This window comes from Hirundo rustica, chromosome 3, assembly GCF_015227805.2.
Source record: "Hirundo rustica isolate bHirRus1 chromosome 3, bHirRus1.pri.v3, whole genome shotgun sequence".
Lineage (NCBI taxonomy): Eukaryota > Metazoa > Chordata > Aves > Passeriformes > Hirundinidae > Hirundo > Hirundo rustica.
Window position 1 is genome coordinate 89,258,280 of NC_053452.1, and position 20,991 is coordinate 89,279,270.

General features: G+C 33.8%; 1 protein-coding gene across 1 annotated transcript in view; it reads left to right on the forward strand.

The window, feature by feature from the left end:
• The first annotated feature begins 13,071 nt into the window (after window positions 1-13,071).
• Window positions 13,072-20,991, forward strand: part of EYS (eyes shut homolog) — a 718,062-nt gene continuing 710,142 nt past the window's right edge. The window contains 4 exon segments of the mRNA XM_040058168.2: window positions 13,072-13,108; window positions 13,411-13,604; window positions 15,431-15,558; window positions 20,671-20,785. Coding sequence (XP_039914102.1) covers window positions 13,072-13,108; window positions 13,411-13,604; window positions 15,431-15,558; window positions 20,671-20,785 — 474 coding nt within the window.

The window sequence follows — 20,991 nt, forward strand, 5'->3', positions numbered from 1 at the left end:
CAAGTAGCTCTAACATCCACATGCAAGAAAGTAAGCAAAGAGCTTTCTAAAACTATTTCATATAAATTTTTGAAGGAAGAAAATCTCCATGGCAGGCAATCAATTCAAAATTGTGTGAGTACAGTTATCATTATAATATTTTTCATAATTAATTAAAATAAAAAGGACCATGGGAGTTACAGTCTATAACAGCATCATATGATCAGTGTCAAGGTCTGGAAGTTGATGGTTTGATACAATATGTCTTCAAAGTAGCTGAATGTTTATTGACATCATATTATGTGTCAACAGAGCACAATATCTGATCTACTTAATTCATGAGTGATATTCAAACACTAGAAAGCATCAAAATTGCATGCAGTTCTTTTTTTACTTTGAAAACCTGAATGTTACACACATTTAAAATTTAGTAAGACTCATTTACTTGTATGATGGAATTAGCAACAAAGCAGAATTTTACAAACAATATCACTATCTCCAGTAGGGATAAAGCCCACAGTATAGAATAAATATTGCTCCAAGTGTTTAAGTAAAATAATGTCTGTGTTCATTTAAAGGGAATTCCATGGTGTGTATCCATGATTTACAGAATACTAAATAGACAAAAGTCAAATTTATCCTTCAAGGACATAATGACCACCAGTGAATTATGACAAAAAGTTACTATTTCAAAAGATTTTCAAACATTAGAGAAATCTTTGAGAATTCCTTTGGGTTTCTTTGATGATAGTTTTAAATTCCTTTATTATAAATAAAAATAAAACTTATTTGCTGAACTTTTCAAACTTAATATCAGTAAAAGCAAACTTGGATAATATAAATCTAGGGAAATTTTCAAAATTAATCAAAATTACAGATGCAGATAAAAGCACCATATATGAAAATGGAAGGTTGCATAATCACTGCCCATTTTAAATTATTAGTTAGTATATGTATGAATGAAATCCCTTAATAGATAGGTAGGAATACCTCATTTGAAGTTGCTTTTTTCCAATATGTGGGACTTTTTCCCAAACAATAGTCAATCACTTAAAAATATGTTTTACCACTTTGGCAGTAAAGGCATTAGACTCAAAAAACCCTATTTTTATTGTATAGTCTTTGGAGATTGATAGTATGGGAATGTTTCTGAAGATGAATCTGTTGTAAAACTCTGTTGTAAAACTCTACTCAAATCTGATTAACTCAAATCCATTTGTTTAGCAAACTTTGAGGTATCCTTCATTGACTGACTGCATGTTATGAAACATCAGATGCCTACAATTTGGTATCTAACCTGAAATATTTGTTTAGTTTGCCACATTTAGTTAGAAGAAAAGCAAGCATCCCATGAAAAATCAGTCCTCGCTATGTATTTTTGGATGGAATGAACCATCTTCTAAAGGTGTGCAGTTAAAACTGTTGGTTCTAAGACATGTTAGAGTGAACATCTAGCTTTTAAATAGCTGAATTAGGTCATATGACCTTGCTTTTATATATTACTGAGCACAGATCTCCAAAATTGAGATTTCTGAAAATTTCTGTAGAATTTATAATTAATACTGAAGGGGTCTTTTTATTAATTCAGCAAGTGTCTTCTATTTTTTTTTTTCCACTTTCCATGTATTTCATCAGATTTGGGGTTGTTGTATTGCTGCCATTATCTTGCTACACATCATTATGTGTCATTATATATTGACGTTTAAATGCAGGATTCTGGATAAAATGCTGTAAATATAAGGCCAAAAAATTATGGTATAATTGAAATCTTAAGATTTGCCTGTGCAGAAAATATTTCAATAAGAATACTCGTAAACTTTTTATATATACCTGCTTCTTAATTTCCAACCCTATTCCAGATGCTGTGCTCAACCTTACTCTGCTCCTTTTACTGTCATTGGCAGCAGGGGTGCGTTATGGTGGGTGTTCTGTGAGCATCTGTAGTCCTTCACCAGGAGGAATATGACATTCATGCTGATGGTTTTACCTTTCTTACGCTAGGATCTACTCAGGATTGTATTGATATGTTTGCTAACATCCTTATATACCTTTCTTTTTATTCATTGGGCAGTAGTTCCAAATTAAACTTTAATTTACAATCTGTGGTGGGGTTTATGGAGGTTACTGTTCTCTTTGTTGACTCTAAGACCAGTTTTGTCCACCCCCAGGTCTACATTTCTTTGACTGTTCACTGGCAAATTGTTTGCAGCTGTGGGGTCTCAAGAGCCTAGAGTATGCCTTACCTCCAAATATTCCATACGTGTACTGCCATTTACTGTATGCTGTGTCTGCGATTTTCAAGGCCTCTTTTACCATACCAGGCCTCCATTCCTTTAAATTACATCACAATATTAGAGCCATAAACCCATGTTGATAGCACCAGATTTTGAGAATTACTAATCTTTTTATGAGAGACTCTCAGACTCTGCTCTTCCTTCAACACTAGTTCTTTGGCATTTATTCCAGCTCTGAGTACATTGTATCTCTACAATGCTTCCAGAATTGGCAGGTGCTTGCTGTACTCAGCTCAATATGTGGGGATTTGAATACAGCCAGTTTGTCCCATTAAATAATGCTGATGGATGCCAGGAAAAGGAAATATACCCAAATGGAAATATACCAAAGGTCATTGGAGACTAAAAGTTACAGTTATGAGAAATTTAAAATTTTCAAAGGTTAGTTCTCAGAGTCTAATAATGTCACAAGCTGAACAATAAGCAGATATTTTCATTTTTGTCACAATTCTGATAGAATGTACAGATGCACAAAAAATAGTTCATTCTAATTAATACTTATCTTGTTTTTCTGATTTTGTTCCATAAGTACTCCTAGGGATTTTTTTTCTTCTCAAGAATAATTATTTACAATAAATTAATGCCTAACTGAGAATAGAAATCTGGATTGTTAGAAGATGTGATGTGGTCACTTGATAACATACCACACATTTAACCATTTGACCAGCCTGCATTTTGGACATTAACCCAACTGAACCCTCTTGAGACCTTCTGACAATCAATTTGCTTAACATTTTGTAGCTAGGATAAAAAATCAGCAATATCAAGATACTCAAGGTAAAACACCATTTTTCCTCACCAACAACATGCAGGTTATAAACGCTTTTTATTTAAACAGCTATCCTCAGCATTTTTTTTCTCTCCCTCCTAAGATACAAAAGGTATCAAAACAGTTATACTGATAACTGCTCAGCCCATCCTCGTGCTTCTTTGTTACTCTGATGCGCTTCTCTAATCTTGAGATTCAAGCCTTCTTTTGCTCTCACTTTCTATATCACCTGGTGTGTCCTGCTTCTCTTCAATATACTCAATTCCTGTGCTGTCTCAGACTTCCCCTAATTTAGCACATAACCCTGGACTCTGTGGTTGCCCAAGGGCACACCTTTCCAGAATATATTCCTATAATTTACATTTCTTTTCATTACCTTGCTTATTGAATTTCAAGTGGCTGAATCTCCCAAAGATCCATTTCCCAGGTTTTTAGTAGTTGTCTCAAGCCTACAGTCATGTTTCTGAATATTGTTAAGCAATTTAGTAGAAATTCATCTCAGCCAAAATTCTCTTTCACAGTAACGGAAGTATCTTGTCATTTAGACTTGTGATTTCTGAGGGCGAAACAAAAGTAAATGTATATATCTCGAATAGACTCCTTTGTCAATGACTTGAAAAATCAATTATCTTTTGATAAGACTATTCCCTATGTCTATTACTTTCTTCTTGAGTAATTGTATACCTGCTTCCACACTACTACAGATTAGGAAAAGAAGATATATAATCTTTAATAATACTTAGCTGTGAAACTATGGAGACAAATGATTCACAGACTTCAGTTATTCACATCCATCAAACTGATTTTGAAAAGAATTTTGTTAAGGGAATAAGAATTCATATGAATTTGTAATGGAACCTATGGTTCTGAAGGCTCAAGCTGCTCAAGGAAATTAAAGGGTTTAAACAACTGAATACTCCCATCTGAAAATTTGAAAGTAGTGAAAGTTTTTCAATATTTTTAAGTTCAATATCTGTATCTGTGTATAATATGCTATTGCTGTGAGCTGCATTTGCCTGTAGCTGTATATTGTTTATTTAGAGGTGATGTACAAAATTGTAAGTGGCTTGGCACATGTTTATATAAGCTTTTTTTGTCTTCTCACAGAGTTTTGACTGCAAACAAGAGAAAAGACCAAACCACACATTATGTAATTTGTTATGGAGAAAAGTGTTTGAGTGTTCTCATGAAACCATATGATTTTTCAGCCCATACATATCTTTTGCCATCACTAAGCTGGCCGTGATAACTGAGGAGAGAGGAGAAAGTTAATCAACTGTCATCTGTTCTAAAAAGAATATTAGCAGAGAAATAAAAGAATACCAACTTTCTGGTGGCTGATTTATATAAGACTCTTCTTCCTAGATTCACATAACTAACAGTTTAAACTAACTGAACTCCCCACTGTCAATATATAAATTATTGAATTTTTAATTTATCCTAGTGTCAGAGGAATTCTTGAAAATATTACTGCCAAAAGGATTATATTATATTATATTATATTATATTATATTATATTATATTATATTATATTATATATATAAAATAGTATATATATGTTTATATATATATATAGCAATTATCATCATCAACAAAAACAATAAAAAAAGCTCAATATCTTTAGAATTCTTAAATTTTTACATTTACTATAACATATTCATGATTTCTGAATATTGAGGTGTCTAGTACAGGCATGTTACAGCCAACTTTTAAAAGCTTTTTATGGATCTTTCAATTGCAGGTCAGTTTCTTTATTTGTCTCTCAATAGGTATTAGTCTTAAGCTTTTGGTAGCCAAATATCTAAATTCTACTCTTCATCTGCTGACTTCCTCTCCTAAAGAAAGAAAGACAAATCTACCTAATGTATGTATTGATGCCTTATATCTCGATTCATCCAACATGTTTTATAGGATTTTTCTGATTACACTTGATTATGTGAGGTTCCATTGAGATAAATCATAAATAAACACAGTTATGGCTGCCCCAGAAATGGGGGGTATGTCACTTTACATAACTGAATTAAGAACAATGCAACAAATATAACTTAAACTACTTTGCCAAAGAAAAGTGTGTCAAGAAGCCACTCAGAATAAATTTCTATGGAAAGTAAACCTGTTAGCACAGATATAACAATATTTTCTTAAAGATATATGGTTGACATGTATTCTACTTTCTAAAATTTTTATTTAACAACATATTTTAGTTTGTAAACACGTATACTTTTTCATCTTGATGAAGAAAATGTCTGCCATGCTTAGTATATTGACTTGATATGTTTTCATTTAGGATTTTAATCAGAAGTGTGTTTCTCATTCATAACTTTAGAAACCATGTTGAGAAACCTCTTGTGCAATCCAAGTCCATGAATCCTAGGTAAGACCTCATGTGTAAGAGGTGCAATTCCTCAGAATTCAAAAGTGTTGCGCTTCTCACAGAAGTACGTGAGCCATCAGGAACATGCTTTAAATTGGAGCATAGAGAAAGTCTTATCACTTGATGAGCAGTTGAGGAATTGAATTAATACTGTCTGAAGAAACTTGCCTCAGAGAAATCACTGTTTAATCATTACATTTTTGAAATCCTCTTTCCAAAACATGTTTGGAAAGAAATAATATCATATTTACTGTAGTAAAACCCATGAAGTACAAGTTAATTCATTGCTAATGGACACACTCAGATATTCTTCTCTGTGGTGAATACTGTCATCTGGCTGCAAAAAGGAATACCATTTTAAATCTAGACACTTATTGGGCAGCATTGGTATTCTTGACAAAATTCATAACCGTCAATCTGGACATTATAGCTATTACCCTGATGTTCCCAGCAGCATTTTGAACACACCTTTCTGCAACAGACTGAGGGACTAGGTATTGATTTTAGGTGAGGAATAGCATATGATCTCATACTCACCTAGGGTGATGCCCTGCTCTTGCACCAGGGAATAACAGCCCTCCAGAAGCAAGGACAGCCTATGCACACTGGCTTAGCAGCAGCCAGGGTGGCGTCGGCTCAGGATCAGACCAGTTCTGTTAGTTTATACCATTTTTTGAACACTCTGGTTAGCCATGATAAGAGGTAGAACTAAAAGTTTATAAGGACTCCTGAGGAGTTTTTCCAGCAGTACTGCAATTTTTTCTCTAACAGGCTTCTCTTTGATGGAAGTTAATGTTCTTCTCATTCATTTACTTCTAAAATGTCTATTTTCAAGTATCCTGGTTGGAGATTTTCTATAAAGCACATCAGTGAGTTTTGATGCTGCCTATTTGGTCTGAAATTAAGATTATAGCCTTTATAAACTTTCACAGAGATTTTTACTCCATCAAAGACCTACATTTACAGTGCCTAAAGTAGATTTAATTTTGAGTCATACTTTACTGAACTTCATATGCATGAAAAACAAAGTATCATTCATCATTTTTGATTGAAAATCTATATAAAGATGGAAATACTGTATTTAAAAGAATTTAAAATATTAATGATTTTAGTACAGTATTAGAAGTATTGATATATTTCAGGGTCCAGATATATAGGACAAGAACTTGTGATTCAGTGATGTGTTTAAACAGAAATAAATAAAATCATTCTACAGAGACAACTTTTAAAAGCACTTTTCAGTTTTACATTTAAAAGGAAGGACATCTGACAAAGCTCATAAAGGTGAAAACAAGAAGTGGACTGGCCTTCTTGTTAAAGGAGCTAAAAAGATAGGGATTATTTAATCACAGAATTTTTTTCACAACTGAATCAACTGAAATCGGATGGTCACCAGATTAAAAGAGTTACTAGTTAGTAGTTCCGCTGCATAATACATATTAATGGCATGTGGAAGAAGGACATTGTGTGGGTTTCTATAACTGTAGATAGAAACTGAACATATTAAAATATTGACTATAACGTATGCTGTTTCCTGAACCAGTCTACTCTGCCTTATGTATAACTGCTCTAGAAAATATTGACTTTTCATTAGAAAAACAACAAAATGAGAGTACTTATACTAAAGTGCAGTTTGCTAATATCTTAACATATTTTGCTGCTTGGGAAGAGAGTTTTTTGCATAAATGTAAGTCCAGAAATACCACAATTAAAATAGAAAGCACTTATTTTAACCAGTAACCTCAGATATTTATGTTCCACCTTATGATATCTCAACCAATTGAATGCTGTTTATCAATGGCACCAGGAATGTGCTTTGTCTTTAAATGGATTATCATTATAACATAGCAGAGAAACCATTGAAAGGAAGATTAGGTGGGATACAGTTAAACTGAAAAGGAGGAGTTGGGGTTCTTTTGTTTGGTGAAAGATTTTATTATTTTCATGTGTATAAACAACAGAGGATGCTGGAAATGAAGTTCAATTCCTTAAAGTAAAATTCATTAACTTTCATATTGTTCTATCACATAATCTTTTCTTATTTGTTCCTGCTTTTTAATTTTCCATAATTTTTATTTTATTGAAGTAAAGCGAACAAGAATTCAACATATCGAAAGACAAAGGTGAACTGGTCCTACTAATGATACTTTTACTTTCTTGGAATTTCCTCTTTAATCAGGGTATTCAATCAAGCTGATAACTATTTCTTTTTTTTTTTTTTTTTTTTTACACTAAAGTTTCCAGAATCAACCATCTCCCATTAGAACATGGTTTCTGCATTTATTCCCCTGAGAATTTGAATAAGCTTTGAGTAGCTCATCATTCATCAGCAAGTATTAATGGGACTTCAGTATTTTCAGTAAATGTCTTTTTGGGTCTTTTTTGAGGAAAAAACTACTTCTGCGGAAGTTGTTAGCAACAGAAATACACAGCATCTAGGGAACATATTATGCCTATGCTACTATGTTCTTATTAATATCAAAGTAAAATAACAGGTTATGTATCAAATCTATGCAATTAACACAATGTGCCTTGGCTATTTTTTTTTTATTTTATTTTTTCAGTTTAAGTCTCAGATCTTCAGAAGACATACAAATATTTCAAATATGAATCTGCTAGTTGGAAATATGTTCTGATCCCAGGTGCACTGTTAATTTCTTAAATATTGCCCTCTTTCTAGGGATTGCATTTGATATTTTATCCTATTCCTTCTTTACCTTGCTTCTAACCACAACATTCAATAAAGGTCAATAAATACTAACATAGATATGAATTTGAGTATTTATTTAAACACATTGCAACAAGAGCCACTGATAATGACAAAAGATGTACATTAAAAAAAAATTTAGAAATAATTCCTGATTTGCACAACTTTTGAAAGGGTTTGTATATATCTTGGGTCAAAATAGATAAATAGATTTGCAAGTTTAGGAAGGATCAGTCCTTCACTTCTTCTGACCAAAGCTTGTTGTATTGTAGAAGTCCTCTTCTATATAGTTAAGTCTTCTGGTATGAAGTGAAAGAAGTACTTTTCAAAACACATTAGTGTGAAGCTATCAGCAACTCTGGAACTCATTTCTTTCATGGTAGTCAGGTGAAGAGATCTCTGGTAAAAATGTGGTTTTTTCACATTTTATCATTCTACATCTCTCTTCAGTCATTTGCTTTTCTTATACTTCTCTCTCTGAAATGACTATCCCTTTAGTGCTTAATATTTTCCCCATCCAAGAGCTGCAATCAAATCACCTTTTAATCTTATTTAGCAAATAGAGTGTGTGTGACATCAGTTTGGGAACGATAGAATAAAAAACTCAAACCACCAATTCTCCAGAATTGCATTTATTGACTAGGTTTGTCAAACTCATGAGGTATGGATGTTCAGGTGAAAGAATGTTGCTCTTGCTTTTCACATAAGATGCTGAACACAGAGAATTATAAAGTAGAGGAATATCGAAGACATAAATATTATCAGTGATTAAGGAAAAAATCTCAAGACTGAATTCTTCCTAAAAGACATTGGTAGATGTGACTTTTGTTTTCAACCATGAGACAATATCTTAATTTAAATTTAAAACCCTTCACCTAGTTATGTAATTGACTACCAACTTCTACTAAATGCAATGTTTATTCCCAAATGAACAAAAAAAATTTTCTTGGTCCCTTTGCAAGGAAATGCCAAGGAGAAAAGAGTAGTAAGTTAAATACCTTCTTGTTTTTCTTTTTTTTTCCTTTTTTTCCCCCCATCCTTGAAACTTGCAGTTTTTCTTGATATATTTCTCATGGTGTGATTGACAATATTTCCTTATCCATTCTCAGGCTTTCTTTATTCCTCTTCTGATTACTTCAGTCTTCTCTTAAAAGAATGTTGCACTATCTTTTTTTGGTTGGTTGGTTGGGTTTTTGGGGTTTTTTTTTGGTAGAACAGTACCATTTTCCTAGTTTTGCTCCAGATGAGCATAACCATACCAAAGGCACCTTTCATCTGGTTTTTCCCACTGGCCTTCATTGTTCTGAATGCTTGGTAATGGTGGCACAAAAAAACCATGGAGGAGTGAATGAATTCAGGGGTTTAAAAATTACAGGAAAAACTAACTATTCCACCCAGCAAGACTTTACTTTCTGGATTTCCTTCGGGTAGAGCAAATGGGGTCACTGTTTTGCACATTTTCCATCTTCTGATTATTAATGTGGATGCAACAAGCCCAACCATTCACATTCTTGTCAAATGTGACTGATAGTGGAGAAAAAATAGGGTGAGCCTCGATATATAACCTCATATGTGAGTACTGCTGGGGTACAGTGTTGCACTGAGGTAGAATAGGACAGCTAGATAGTAAATTGAATAATAAGAAAGAATTGACCAACCCCCCTCACTTTATGTTGCAAAAGTTCTCTTATATATGCACTAATACCAATTAATGGCCTTTTTCTGAGGAATGGCCTCCTTAGCTTTTCCTATTAACAGCTAAGTCCTAACATTTGGAATTTGCAATATACTGTAACTTGGTTACTATGGTGATGAGAGATAGCAAAAAAAAATTGAAAGATTATTTGAAAGTCCTCTGATGCTAAAGATGAATAATCTATCATAAAAGATAGATCCAATTCATTTTACCTAATTGGAATAACTACTTCTACAGAACTGAATGAAAAAAATGAAAATATTTTGACCCTGTAACATCAGCTGTTCTGGTATACAATAGAGACAGTGTGTGATATTTCAATCTTCTGGTAAACATTGTTTCACATAATTTCAGCTGCTTTAGATAGCTAGTCTATTAATATTTAAATTATTGAAGGTTCACATACTTATCTATTAAGTGGTTTATAATAAATTATTTATGTTTATCCTGCAGTTTACAATTTGAGTTAAAAGTATTTTGTTTACTGTTTCAAAATTATACATCTTATGGTGAATTATAATTTATTATTTTATGAATGTATATTTTTAAGTCAGTGGATTCAAATTATTAATAAAGTGCTGATTCAATACATATTACTTCAGAAAGGATTTATTACAAAACTGTATTATTGCTACAGCAAATTGCTAAAAAATTTTTCTGATGTAATTTCTAAGTTAGAGAGGTGGTTTGAATCAGAGCACCAAAGTAAAAAGTATGTAAAAAGTATATTTGATACATAATTTTCCCGAAGTAAATGGAAATAAATTCTTAGATGCTATAATTCTTCTTTATCTTTGACGTCTGTTATGAGTTAGCACAGTTTTCTTTCTAGTTATGGAGAAATGTGGAATGTATTTCCAGGTCAGGACCTGGGAATTGCTTTAGAATGGAAAGGGACTTATCAGAAGGTTAGTTAGAATATTGACATCTGTTTTGATCACTAAAAATGTCAAATGCGACTTTGGGAAGTACCTATATAAAAACCCCCTGACTGCCTGCAGGTCAGCCCTTTTCCAGAGAGAGAAAGGTACCATCGGGTGGCAGCCGGGGCTGGGCCGGGGCTGGGCTGAGGCGGGCCCAGAGGAGCGGCCCTGGCCGGGCTGTGCCTCGGCCCCAGCTGCTGCCAGCAGGGGGCGCTGGGCAGGCGCTGCCGCCGGGCCCTGACGGCAGCTACGGGCCTGGCTGGGCCGGGCCTGCCCCGATTTACACTGAGGGGTGGGCAAAAAAGGCATTGATGATCCTGCCTGGTGTTTTTGATTTCAGACTGCCCGGGTCCTCTGATCTTTCTGTGTGAGTTCTTTCCACCCCTCCTCACCAGGGCGGCCTTGAAAATTTAACACAATTAGCTGCCGCGGGAGAGACAAAGACTCCGAGCAGATTTAACCCTTTCCTGGCAACACGAAGCTTTCAAGGCCTAACCCCTCCCTGAGAGAGAAAAGAAAGAAACGGAGTGAACATAAAGAAGAAACAGCATGAAATCAGTAGAGCGAGAGTGAAAAGACTGTTGGGACAGGGGTTTGAGGAGTTTGTCATTCCATTCTTATTTGGGCCATGGAAATGAACTCTATATTTAGATCATTCCTTTAAATCATGGGAATTATATGCATTTGGGGAGATGATTGTTTAGATTCATGTGTGGATTTAAGCAAAGGTGTTTGTGCTGGACTAAGTGATGTTAATCCTATAAGATGCTTGAACAGAAATAGGGATGAGAAGTCCTCTGCGCCAGTAAAGAAGTGAGAAGATATCTCTGTGCCTTGAGATGAAGAATCCTTTGCCTTTGGAGTTATTCATCTTTAAAAGGTGACACCCCAGTATGCAAGAGTCCAAGACCTATGACCCATAAGCAGCTTGGGAACCTGCTAATGGGAGGAGTCACAAAGGCAGGTTTCCCCGGGCGGGTGTTTTTGTGACAGTTAAACCCACAAGAGAACTGTTCTATGTTGTCAGTAGAATCCATGACTCTAAGAGATACTCCTCTCCTAAAGATTGGTGGAAATCTATTTTCAAACGGTGGAACTGATTGAAGATCATAGGTTTCGTCTCTTTATGTGGTTTTGTAGGAACGTTAACGGTTGGTAGGGGGAAGGAAGAGGTTTTTTGAGTTCCATTATGTTTTGTTTTAGTTTTTCTTCAACTAAAGAGTGTTTTTTTTGTTTCATTCCTGTTATGTTTTTTATATTTCCATTCTTTTAGTGTATGTTAATAAAACTATTTGTTTATTTTTAAGCTTAAGCCTGCTTTGCTTTTCTCCTAATCTCTCTCCCACAGAAAAAGGATAAACACTAAGACCACTACACTAAATTTACCAACCGAAATTTAGCCAACATAAAACCACTACAATCTCACAGGATTAAAAATAATTAATTGTCAAAAATATTTAGGCAGTTCATTAATGTTAAGGTATGCAGGCAGATCAGTTACATCTTGCCAAGGGTTACAAGAATTTAGGAGGACATGGGAAGCTACTTGACATATTGTGAGAAACTGCTGAGTTCCACAAGTACTGGCATAAGTGGCTGACAAATGTTGCACAGACCACCATCAGCAAGGACTGAATTTCATAGACAGTGAAGGGAGAATTTTGTGAGAGACATGGAAATTTCAAATAATTAAAGAGGGTCACTTGGGGAAACTTCACAGATTATTTTCTTGCAAGGCCAACAGAGCCTGAGTAACAGTCTCTTTTCTTTACTTCTTCTGTGTTAACACTTCTCCTAGTGGGGAGTGATAGATCTTTAAGCTACACTAGCCAGAAGTCAGAATGACATTCAGATCTGGAATGACTCAAGCTCTGAGACAGCAAGTCAGCAAGAGGTTCAGGATCTGGATATGGAAATCAGCCAGATTTTAAATCCATGCTGATTCTTGAGAGATCCACTAATGATGGTTTAGCTTTATATTTAAAAAATGAAGGAGTGCGTATGTTCATTGTTGAACTTCAATACTAACTAGCCAGAGATGAGGAAGAAGTTTGAGCCATCATTGCTGCTTATGCTCGTGTGACTTCTATTTGTGTTTAAGGGAAAAGACACTGTTCCTCATGTCGATTCACATGGGCAGCAGGTTTGTAGTGTGTGTATGTTTGTGATTGTGTGTTTGCTTAATGACAACACATTCAGGTTCAGTACTGGCAGGATCTATAAACAGGAATGAAATGAACCCTCCGGGTCTGGGAATACACTGGATTCAGCTTCCATTAATAATAACAATTGTGAGATGTTCAGTGACTGTTCAGCATCTCACAGGACCATGACTCAGGTTACATCCTTCCTTTTCGATAGATCAGGTTAGTCGCACCCCAAGATTCCTACCATGTTAATTTACCAAAATGAACAAAGCATAGGGGAATATGTTGTTCTTTGCTTTTTAAATGGTGATAGTTCACAGATGCCTGAGGCAGGAATGGGAGCTTCACAGTGTAAAAAAATTTAGAGAAACACAATTAATAAAAGCCTCTCAAAATAAATGTAAAAAAAAAAAAAAAAAAAAAAAGGAAACACAACACACAACATAGTAAAAAAGTAATGTCAAAGAGCATGTCAAGAATCACTCCAATACGGCATTTTTTAAAATATTTGTTTCTTTTAGGTCCATTTTGTGAGGAACCTGGTGATCCTTGTGCCTCTCAGCCATGCCAGAATGGAGGTATATGCCAGTATAACCAGTCTGGATATATTTGTGATTGCCCTTCTGGTTTTCTTGGTCACAACTGTGAAATTGACATCAATGAATGTTCTTCAAGGCCATGTCAGAACAGAGGTACATGTATCGATTTGCCAAATGTAAGTAAAAATTAGAGATCCCTATTTGAACAGAGAATCATAGAATTACAGCATCACATCATAGAATGATTTGGGCTGGAAGTAACATTTAAATATGATCTATTTCCAATTCCTCTGCAGTGGGCAGAGACCTCTTACACTAGATCAGGTTGCTGAAAGCTCCATTCAACCTGACCTTGAACATTTCAAGGGATGAGGCATTTACAACTTTCCCCCTATGTCACCAATTTAGCAGAAATGATGACGTATGGGGGGGATGTCAGAGGTCCCACAGGAGTCAAGGTAAATGCTATCAGTTGCTCTTCCCTTACCCATCAACGCAGTTACTACATCACTGAAAGACACCATTAGTTAGACATAATGTATCCTTTGTGAAGCCATATTGTCTCTTTCTAATCATCTTCCTGTCATCCCAAAGCTCTAACATACCTTACATGAAGATCTGTTCCATGAAAATGTCAAAAACATTTAATTCTAATGTAATTTTTTAGTTAGCTTTGCATGTTTCATGAAGAAACATAGCATTTTTTTCAATGTGTCCTATTTATAATATTTTTATGACAAAACCACCCAAACCCCCCATTTCACGTCAGTTGCTTGGTGATCACCTCAGGAACTACCCATCTTATTTTATTTCTTTTTTCCTCTCCCTAATAAAACCATCTAACACAATTTATTAACTAGTGATTGTCTTGTTCGTTCTTTTCGTGCAGTATAAGCTTCTTAATTCCCTTTTTTTCTTTGTTTTTTCTGTTTGTAAAGTAGAATAAATTCATGCAGGACTCACAAAGTTTTGATAATAAAGTCATACCTGTTAGTATGTCAAAACAAATTGTTGATGTTCTTTCATTAGCATGACTATTGCAAATAGCTGTGATTATACAGAATCAAAACAGTGAAAGAGTTCAAAAGCTTAGTTATCACATAGCAGTGATACATACTCATACACAGAAAGAAAAAGAGACATCTAAATTGCTGAATAAATTGATAGACTTCTAAGTAATACAACCTATATGAATGTTTTTTTCTACTAGCTATACTAGCACAAACTATTTTGTGCAATAGACAGTTGCAGTAGTTTGTTTCACACATAGAAATGTCTCAGTGGGAGGTGGATTTTCCTGATTATACCTTTAAGACCACTTCTAAAGAAACATCTAAGCACGTCCAATTTCATTAGGGGAACAAACCCTTTTACTTTTTCCTTTGCTTTCTGGCTTCAAAAGGCCTATGAAAAGTGTAGAAAAATAAGGGTGGGACCGTCAGCCCTAAGAAATTATTTGTTTTCTAAAATAACTTACTTTTCTTACTCTTAAAATTAGAGATTGCATTAACTGACAGATGTCCTTCACTGTTAAAGAGAAGCATAGACTCTGTGCTTTATATTGAAGGAGGAAAAGGGTACCCATGATTTTCTTTCTTCCTCTAGTTAGTGACACTGTTTGGTTATTGATGTACCTTGCATAGCATTACTGTTTAATAGATGCAAACGTTACATTGGAATAAAATCAGAAATTATAAATTAATTGTAAAACTTCTTCTTGATTCAGTTATGAGATCACAAACCCACAATTTTAAAGCTGGTATATTTCCATCTAGCAAACTCAAGTATGGTATAATATGTGTTGGAAGGCCTGTTCTACCTGTCCCAAATTAAGCTTGGAACCTGAGACTTCAACTGGTCTGTCTTTGTAAACTGCTTTATATGATGAAAAGTTGTCCTAGTTAGGATCTCTCTAGTAATGGATGTAGACACCATAAACACTACATTTTGCATTGTCTTGGGTAGAACGAATAATTATTTCTAATTTCCCTCTCTCCTACAGGATGTGGCATGTATCTGTATGCCAATATTTACTGGCAAGTTCTGTGAGAGAATACTGAATCCATGTGAATTATTGCCTTGCTTAAATAATGCAACTTGTGTAGCTCAACAGCAAAACTATAACTGCCGGTAAGACTGGAAATTAATTTATTTTACTTTGTTGGTTCACTTGATGATATCACACAGATTGCAGAAAGAAAAGACATCATCATTCACAGAGAACACAGAAAATTATAAACTTTTGTTTTTAAAAAAATATATTTATCTTTTGCACTTTACTCTGTTAGGCTTCTTGTAAACTCTGGGAGTTACAAAAAGATTTAAAGCATTTAAAGGCTATACATTTTTCATTATTAATACTATAAAATACATACATTTTAAAACACTGATGACAATTGAGATAGTTATACTACATTGCCACTCCCTTTCAGGGTGTATGAAGTTTATGATGTTTCTGAAAAGATAAGGCAACCTATTTAATTTCTAGTTCATATACTTGCATTATTAGACTTTAAATTGATCCTTCAAACAGGATATGAAAAACTTTTATTCAGAAAGACCATACTAAAAACTATAAATTTGAAAATACCAGAAGTTACCCAATGTATAATTTAATTTAATTTTTTTTTTTCTATGCCAGTAAGGAGTACAGTTTATCCTGTTCCCCTTTGCTTGGCTTTTATCTTGCTGCCTGAGTAAATTCTGATAAGCATTACTGAAATAAAAAAATTCAAATTTTAAGATACTTATAAAAGCAGAGAATTGAAAGCTGTATTACAAAAAAGCCTGACAACATACTATGGATGAAGTTTAAAACTGCAAAAAATATAACAGAGGTATAGAACACAGAGTGCATCAGCAGAGATTCTATTGAGAAGACTTGAAATAAAAATATAAGTAGAACTATGTTGAACTAAGTTTTCCCAAACAAGAAAATCCTCACAATTTCATTCATATTCACTCCTAAATACAGCTATACATGCAAACACACATATGCAAGCTCATATACACATAGGTCTTCCCATATAGATATGTAAAGCACAGAACAAGTGTCATTCATTTTCCAACTCTTTAAACTGAGATATAAGCTAATAATTTGTTATTATATAGCCAGCATTTCCCACAATATGTGTATATTAGCATGAAATGTGTTGAAATTTACATTTAAAAATATGCATAACATGAACAATTAAAATCCAGATGTAGATTGCCTTTATTAAGAAACCAAACCAAAAAAGAAGTAATAAAAAAATTATCCTGGATTATTCATATTGAATGATCTATAACTTCACAAAGTATTTGTAGAAATGGTCTGTACCACGAACCTCATTGTACCATAGCAACTGCTTAATAAAATGTCCATGGGAAAACATTGTTTTTGAACTATCTTTCCTTTGACAATATTATGTGAGAATAAGCATGGAATTATTTAGATCAATAGAACATAAAAATGGGCAATTAAGAACCCATTTTACGTTGGGGTGGGTTATAAGCTCATCAACACTAAGAAAGCTCTAGAAGGGAACTAACAACCAATAGAGAGCACTGTGAATAGTGTTCAATCCACATAGTTTACCCCAGCAACCAATTTGCCCACCAGACATTCTTGATGAAAGGGAGCTCCAGAAAGTGACTCATATTTTCCACAGAGAAATATCCAGAACAGCTGACATGACACATCTTACACAAGTTTGCAGCTTTCTCTGTACAAAGGTAGAGGGTTACAATAGAATCACAGAATATCAAAACACAATAAGTATACAATACTATCAGAGACTCATTAGAACAGCTCACGTTGAAAGAGACCTTGAAGTATCTTCTGGTCCAACCTTTCATGGCAAAGGGAATTTAGATGAGATTATTTAGTACCCTGTCCAATTGCTTATTGAAAATCTCCAGTGTTCAGCCTTAGTTTTGCCATTCAGTCCCCAAAGGCTTCAATTATTGATTGCAATAATTTTCGTTAATATTTTTTAATAAATAAAAAAAAATTGTCCTCTTTATTTTTGTGAAATTAAAATCAGTTTTCAGCCACTTAATCTGAAATAGTTAATAAATAGAGATATTTGTGCCTCTGTACTTGAAAGGTGAGAGAAAGCTTTTTAAGGTAGTATGAATTACGGATCTTTCACAAAGAGATTGCACTCAGTAGTTTTGTTTGTGAGCACTCCAATCTTTCCAGAGAGCTGAAATGCAGAGGAAGTGTTGACAGATAGAGAGGTCCAACAGCCAGCAGGCTTTACTGTTTCAAGAATTAAAAAATTTCTTTTTACATTCATGTTCTCCCTTAGTAGACTAGACTAACAAAGGATTTCAGAAGACCTATAGGAAGAATGGTTAGACAATTTCAGTTTCCTAAAATCACAGACGGATGCTTTCTGCCTGTGATTCATGTTTTAATTCACTTTACTCAAAGGAAATCTACCATTAATTATGTTGCCTTAATTTGGGAGATTTGTAGCTGCTCATCAACATTTTTAAGTGAGGATTTGGTTCATTTTTGATAATCATTGTCAAATACTGTATGTTATGTCTCTGTTTAGTCACTCCACAATAAACTGCATTTTTCATACTACATTTGGTGTAATACTACATGTAATACTAGGACATGATCCATTTTTATAGCATTTTAACATCATAAATAAATGTATCGTTGTTTAGGTCAGGTGCAAGTTCAAATAATAGTTGAATTGAACTTTTTACTTCATTACTTTTATATTTTGCTTTCCCCTATGCTATGTTGTTCTCTTTATGTTCAGACTATATTCTTATATCCTACATAATCCCAGCTTCTTCTCAATACAGCCTTCTTTCTTTGGGAAAACGGTTGTTTTCCATTCTAAACATATAACCAAATAGAATCAATTTAATTTTACCCACTTCAGTTATAATGTATGACTATCTTGTATCCTAATTCCATCCTTTCAGTCTTGATATCACACACAACTTTGTGCTAAGAATCTAATAGTTGCATTTTTTCCTAAATGTCAAATTTTAAGGTGAATTCAAATAGGCAATGAACAAGTGTATCCATCACAATCAACTATGATTGTTTGCTTTCTATCTTCTATTATCCATGTACTTTAGGATAATAAAAAGTCACAAAAATGTGAAAGGGTGTTCTGAGAAAATATGTACTGTTGATGCCATCTTTGGAACTTTACCACCAACTTTTTTTCTGTTAGCTTATATTTCCCTTTCCTGAGATTGGTATGTTTATTGCAAAACAAACAAAAAAACCACACCACAACAAAAAAACAACACCAAAACCAGAAAAAAAGGAGTAAATATAAAAATTAAATGAAGGCACTTCTAAAACTGGCTTAGTAGATTATGTAATTAATGAAATAATCATAGATTGAAGCAAAAATCTAGGAACTCTTTCACTTCAGATCATTGATAAAAACAAATCAGTAAAACAAACATTGTAATTTAATTCCTCTGACTTGGTTTTAGATGTTATTCAAAAATATAAGAAAATATACAACCCCCCCCCCTTTTTTTTTTTATTTTACATTCCTCACATATGTAAATTTTATTACAAAAACCCCCTCCTTTTAGACACAATACATGAACAAGACCTTTGTTAAGAATAGACTTTGTAAGAATTTTGAAGCCAAGTATTTGAAATGCTAGAAATATGATTGCATGCAGTACCTTTTTCAAGAGGAAGGTGAGGATTATGTGATGCATTGCTACTTGCATGGCGTGTCCTCCTGTGGTTGTGTCTATACCAGCCTCAAAGCATATAACTATTTACAGAAGGTTTTTCCATATTAATTTACCTCTGTCCAAATGGTCCTATGTATGCATTGTGGTTGGTTTCCTGGGATTTCTTATTAAATCCAACCAGTTTAACACTTTAATAAGATTAATGAAGTGACTTAAGCTTCTGGACATGCTGTATGTCTGTGCCTTCCTCGGACTCAGCGCCCTACCCATAGATATTTTTAACTGATTTAGAAAGCATGATTAACTCAGATGCTTTCTATTGAATGTTTTATTGCCTAAATAGTTGCTATGGAAAATATATCCCTTACTTTAGTATGCTGCCTAACTGTGAGAAGCTTCATGCATTTTGAAACCAGGAATTGGATAGTTTTTTTCTAAATGAGAAAACGTAAGCAACTCATCTGGATTGCCTGTCTATTAGGAGCGAGAACATAGGAAAACCAGAAGAAATTCTGTAAAATTTTCTTAATTTCCAGCTTCTGAACTGAACAATTTGAATAAAACTACCTCTTAGAAATATCTAAAGAAATTCCCATCTATTACTTTTGTATTCTTTCACAAACAAATTTTCAGATAACTGGCCATTTTCTTTCTCCTTAGAACTTTTCTTTCCATGATACCAGAAATAGCCTGGTACAGGGGAACATGATATGTCTATGAGAACATAGTGAGAGTATTTGACAAGGATTATCTAGCTATTGAGATATAAGTATTCAAATATTTTTTTACATTGTTCCATTATTGCTTTTCAACAAGACTTCTTTACCATCCATTTGAATATCATCTTTTTTATTTGTGTATATGAGATTTTTTTCCCACATGGGAGAGCAACATCAGGAAGGAATTTTCTCCTACTAATAATAAGTGCTTACATGAAGTAGACGAAATTTCTGCAGTTCCTTTTACATACATTATCAATCACTCCATTGGGATCACTAACAGTCAAAAAAATTGAATGCTAGTTTTTTCTTTAAAGAAAATACTGAATTACAATTAAGCAAACACAAAACAACTATGCATTGTTGTCTCTAGATTGTTCCTTACATAATTAAGCATGTCATTATTCATTATTTATACTACTCATTATTCATTAGCAGTGATTGATGTTTATTTCTCACTCATCACATTTTTATTTCTATATTAAAGCATCTCTCTGATGCTTAAATTGATCTATCCTTTCTAATAATTTTCCAAAACCTTGTTACCTTATCTATAACTGTTTATTAAATATTACCTCATCCAGGATTTTGTTTTTCCTGGAAGATTATATGACATACTGGTGTGAAAAAACATTAAGCAATGAAAGAAATTATTTAGGAAAAAGCAAAATTGTCCAGAATCATGAAAGGTGTTTTTTAATCTCTTGAAAACACATTCTGTTTATTTTAAATAACTTAAGATATCTGTTTTGTTACTGCAAGAACATTATTTAATAGAATTATGGAACATAATTAAATACAATTAACATTTAAAATGCAAGTTCTCTAAAATACACTGGTGTATTTGCAGCTGCATGCCAGGATTCACTGGAAAGCACTGTGAGGAAGTAATTGACTACTGCAGGCTGCTCAGCATCAACTGCCTGAATGAAGGATTGTGTCTTAATACAATTGGAGGATTCACTGTAAGTAATTTAATACATGTTAAACTAATTCAGTGTTCCAAAGTATAAAAGCTTCAGACAAGCAAACCTGAAATGCATTCATTACCCTAAGAGACAAGAGAGGTACAATTTTATAGGTTTTATTTATTTTAATCAATAACACAAGGAAAATTCACTTGGGTAATATGGATTTTTTTATTACTTTTCTACTGAGATTGTGATTAGTA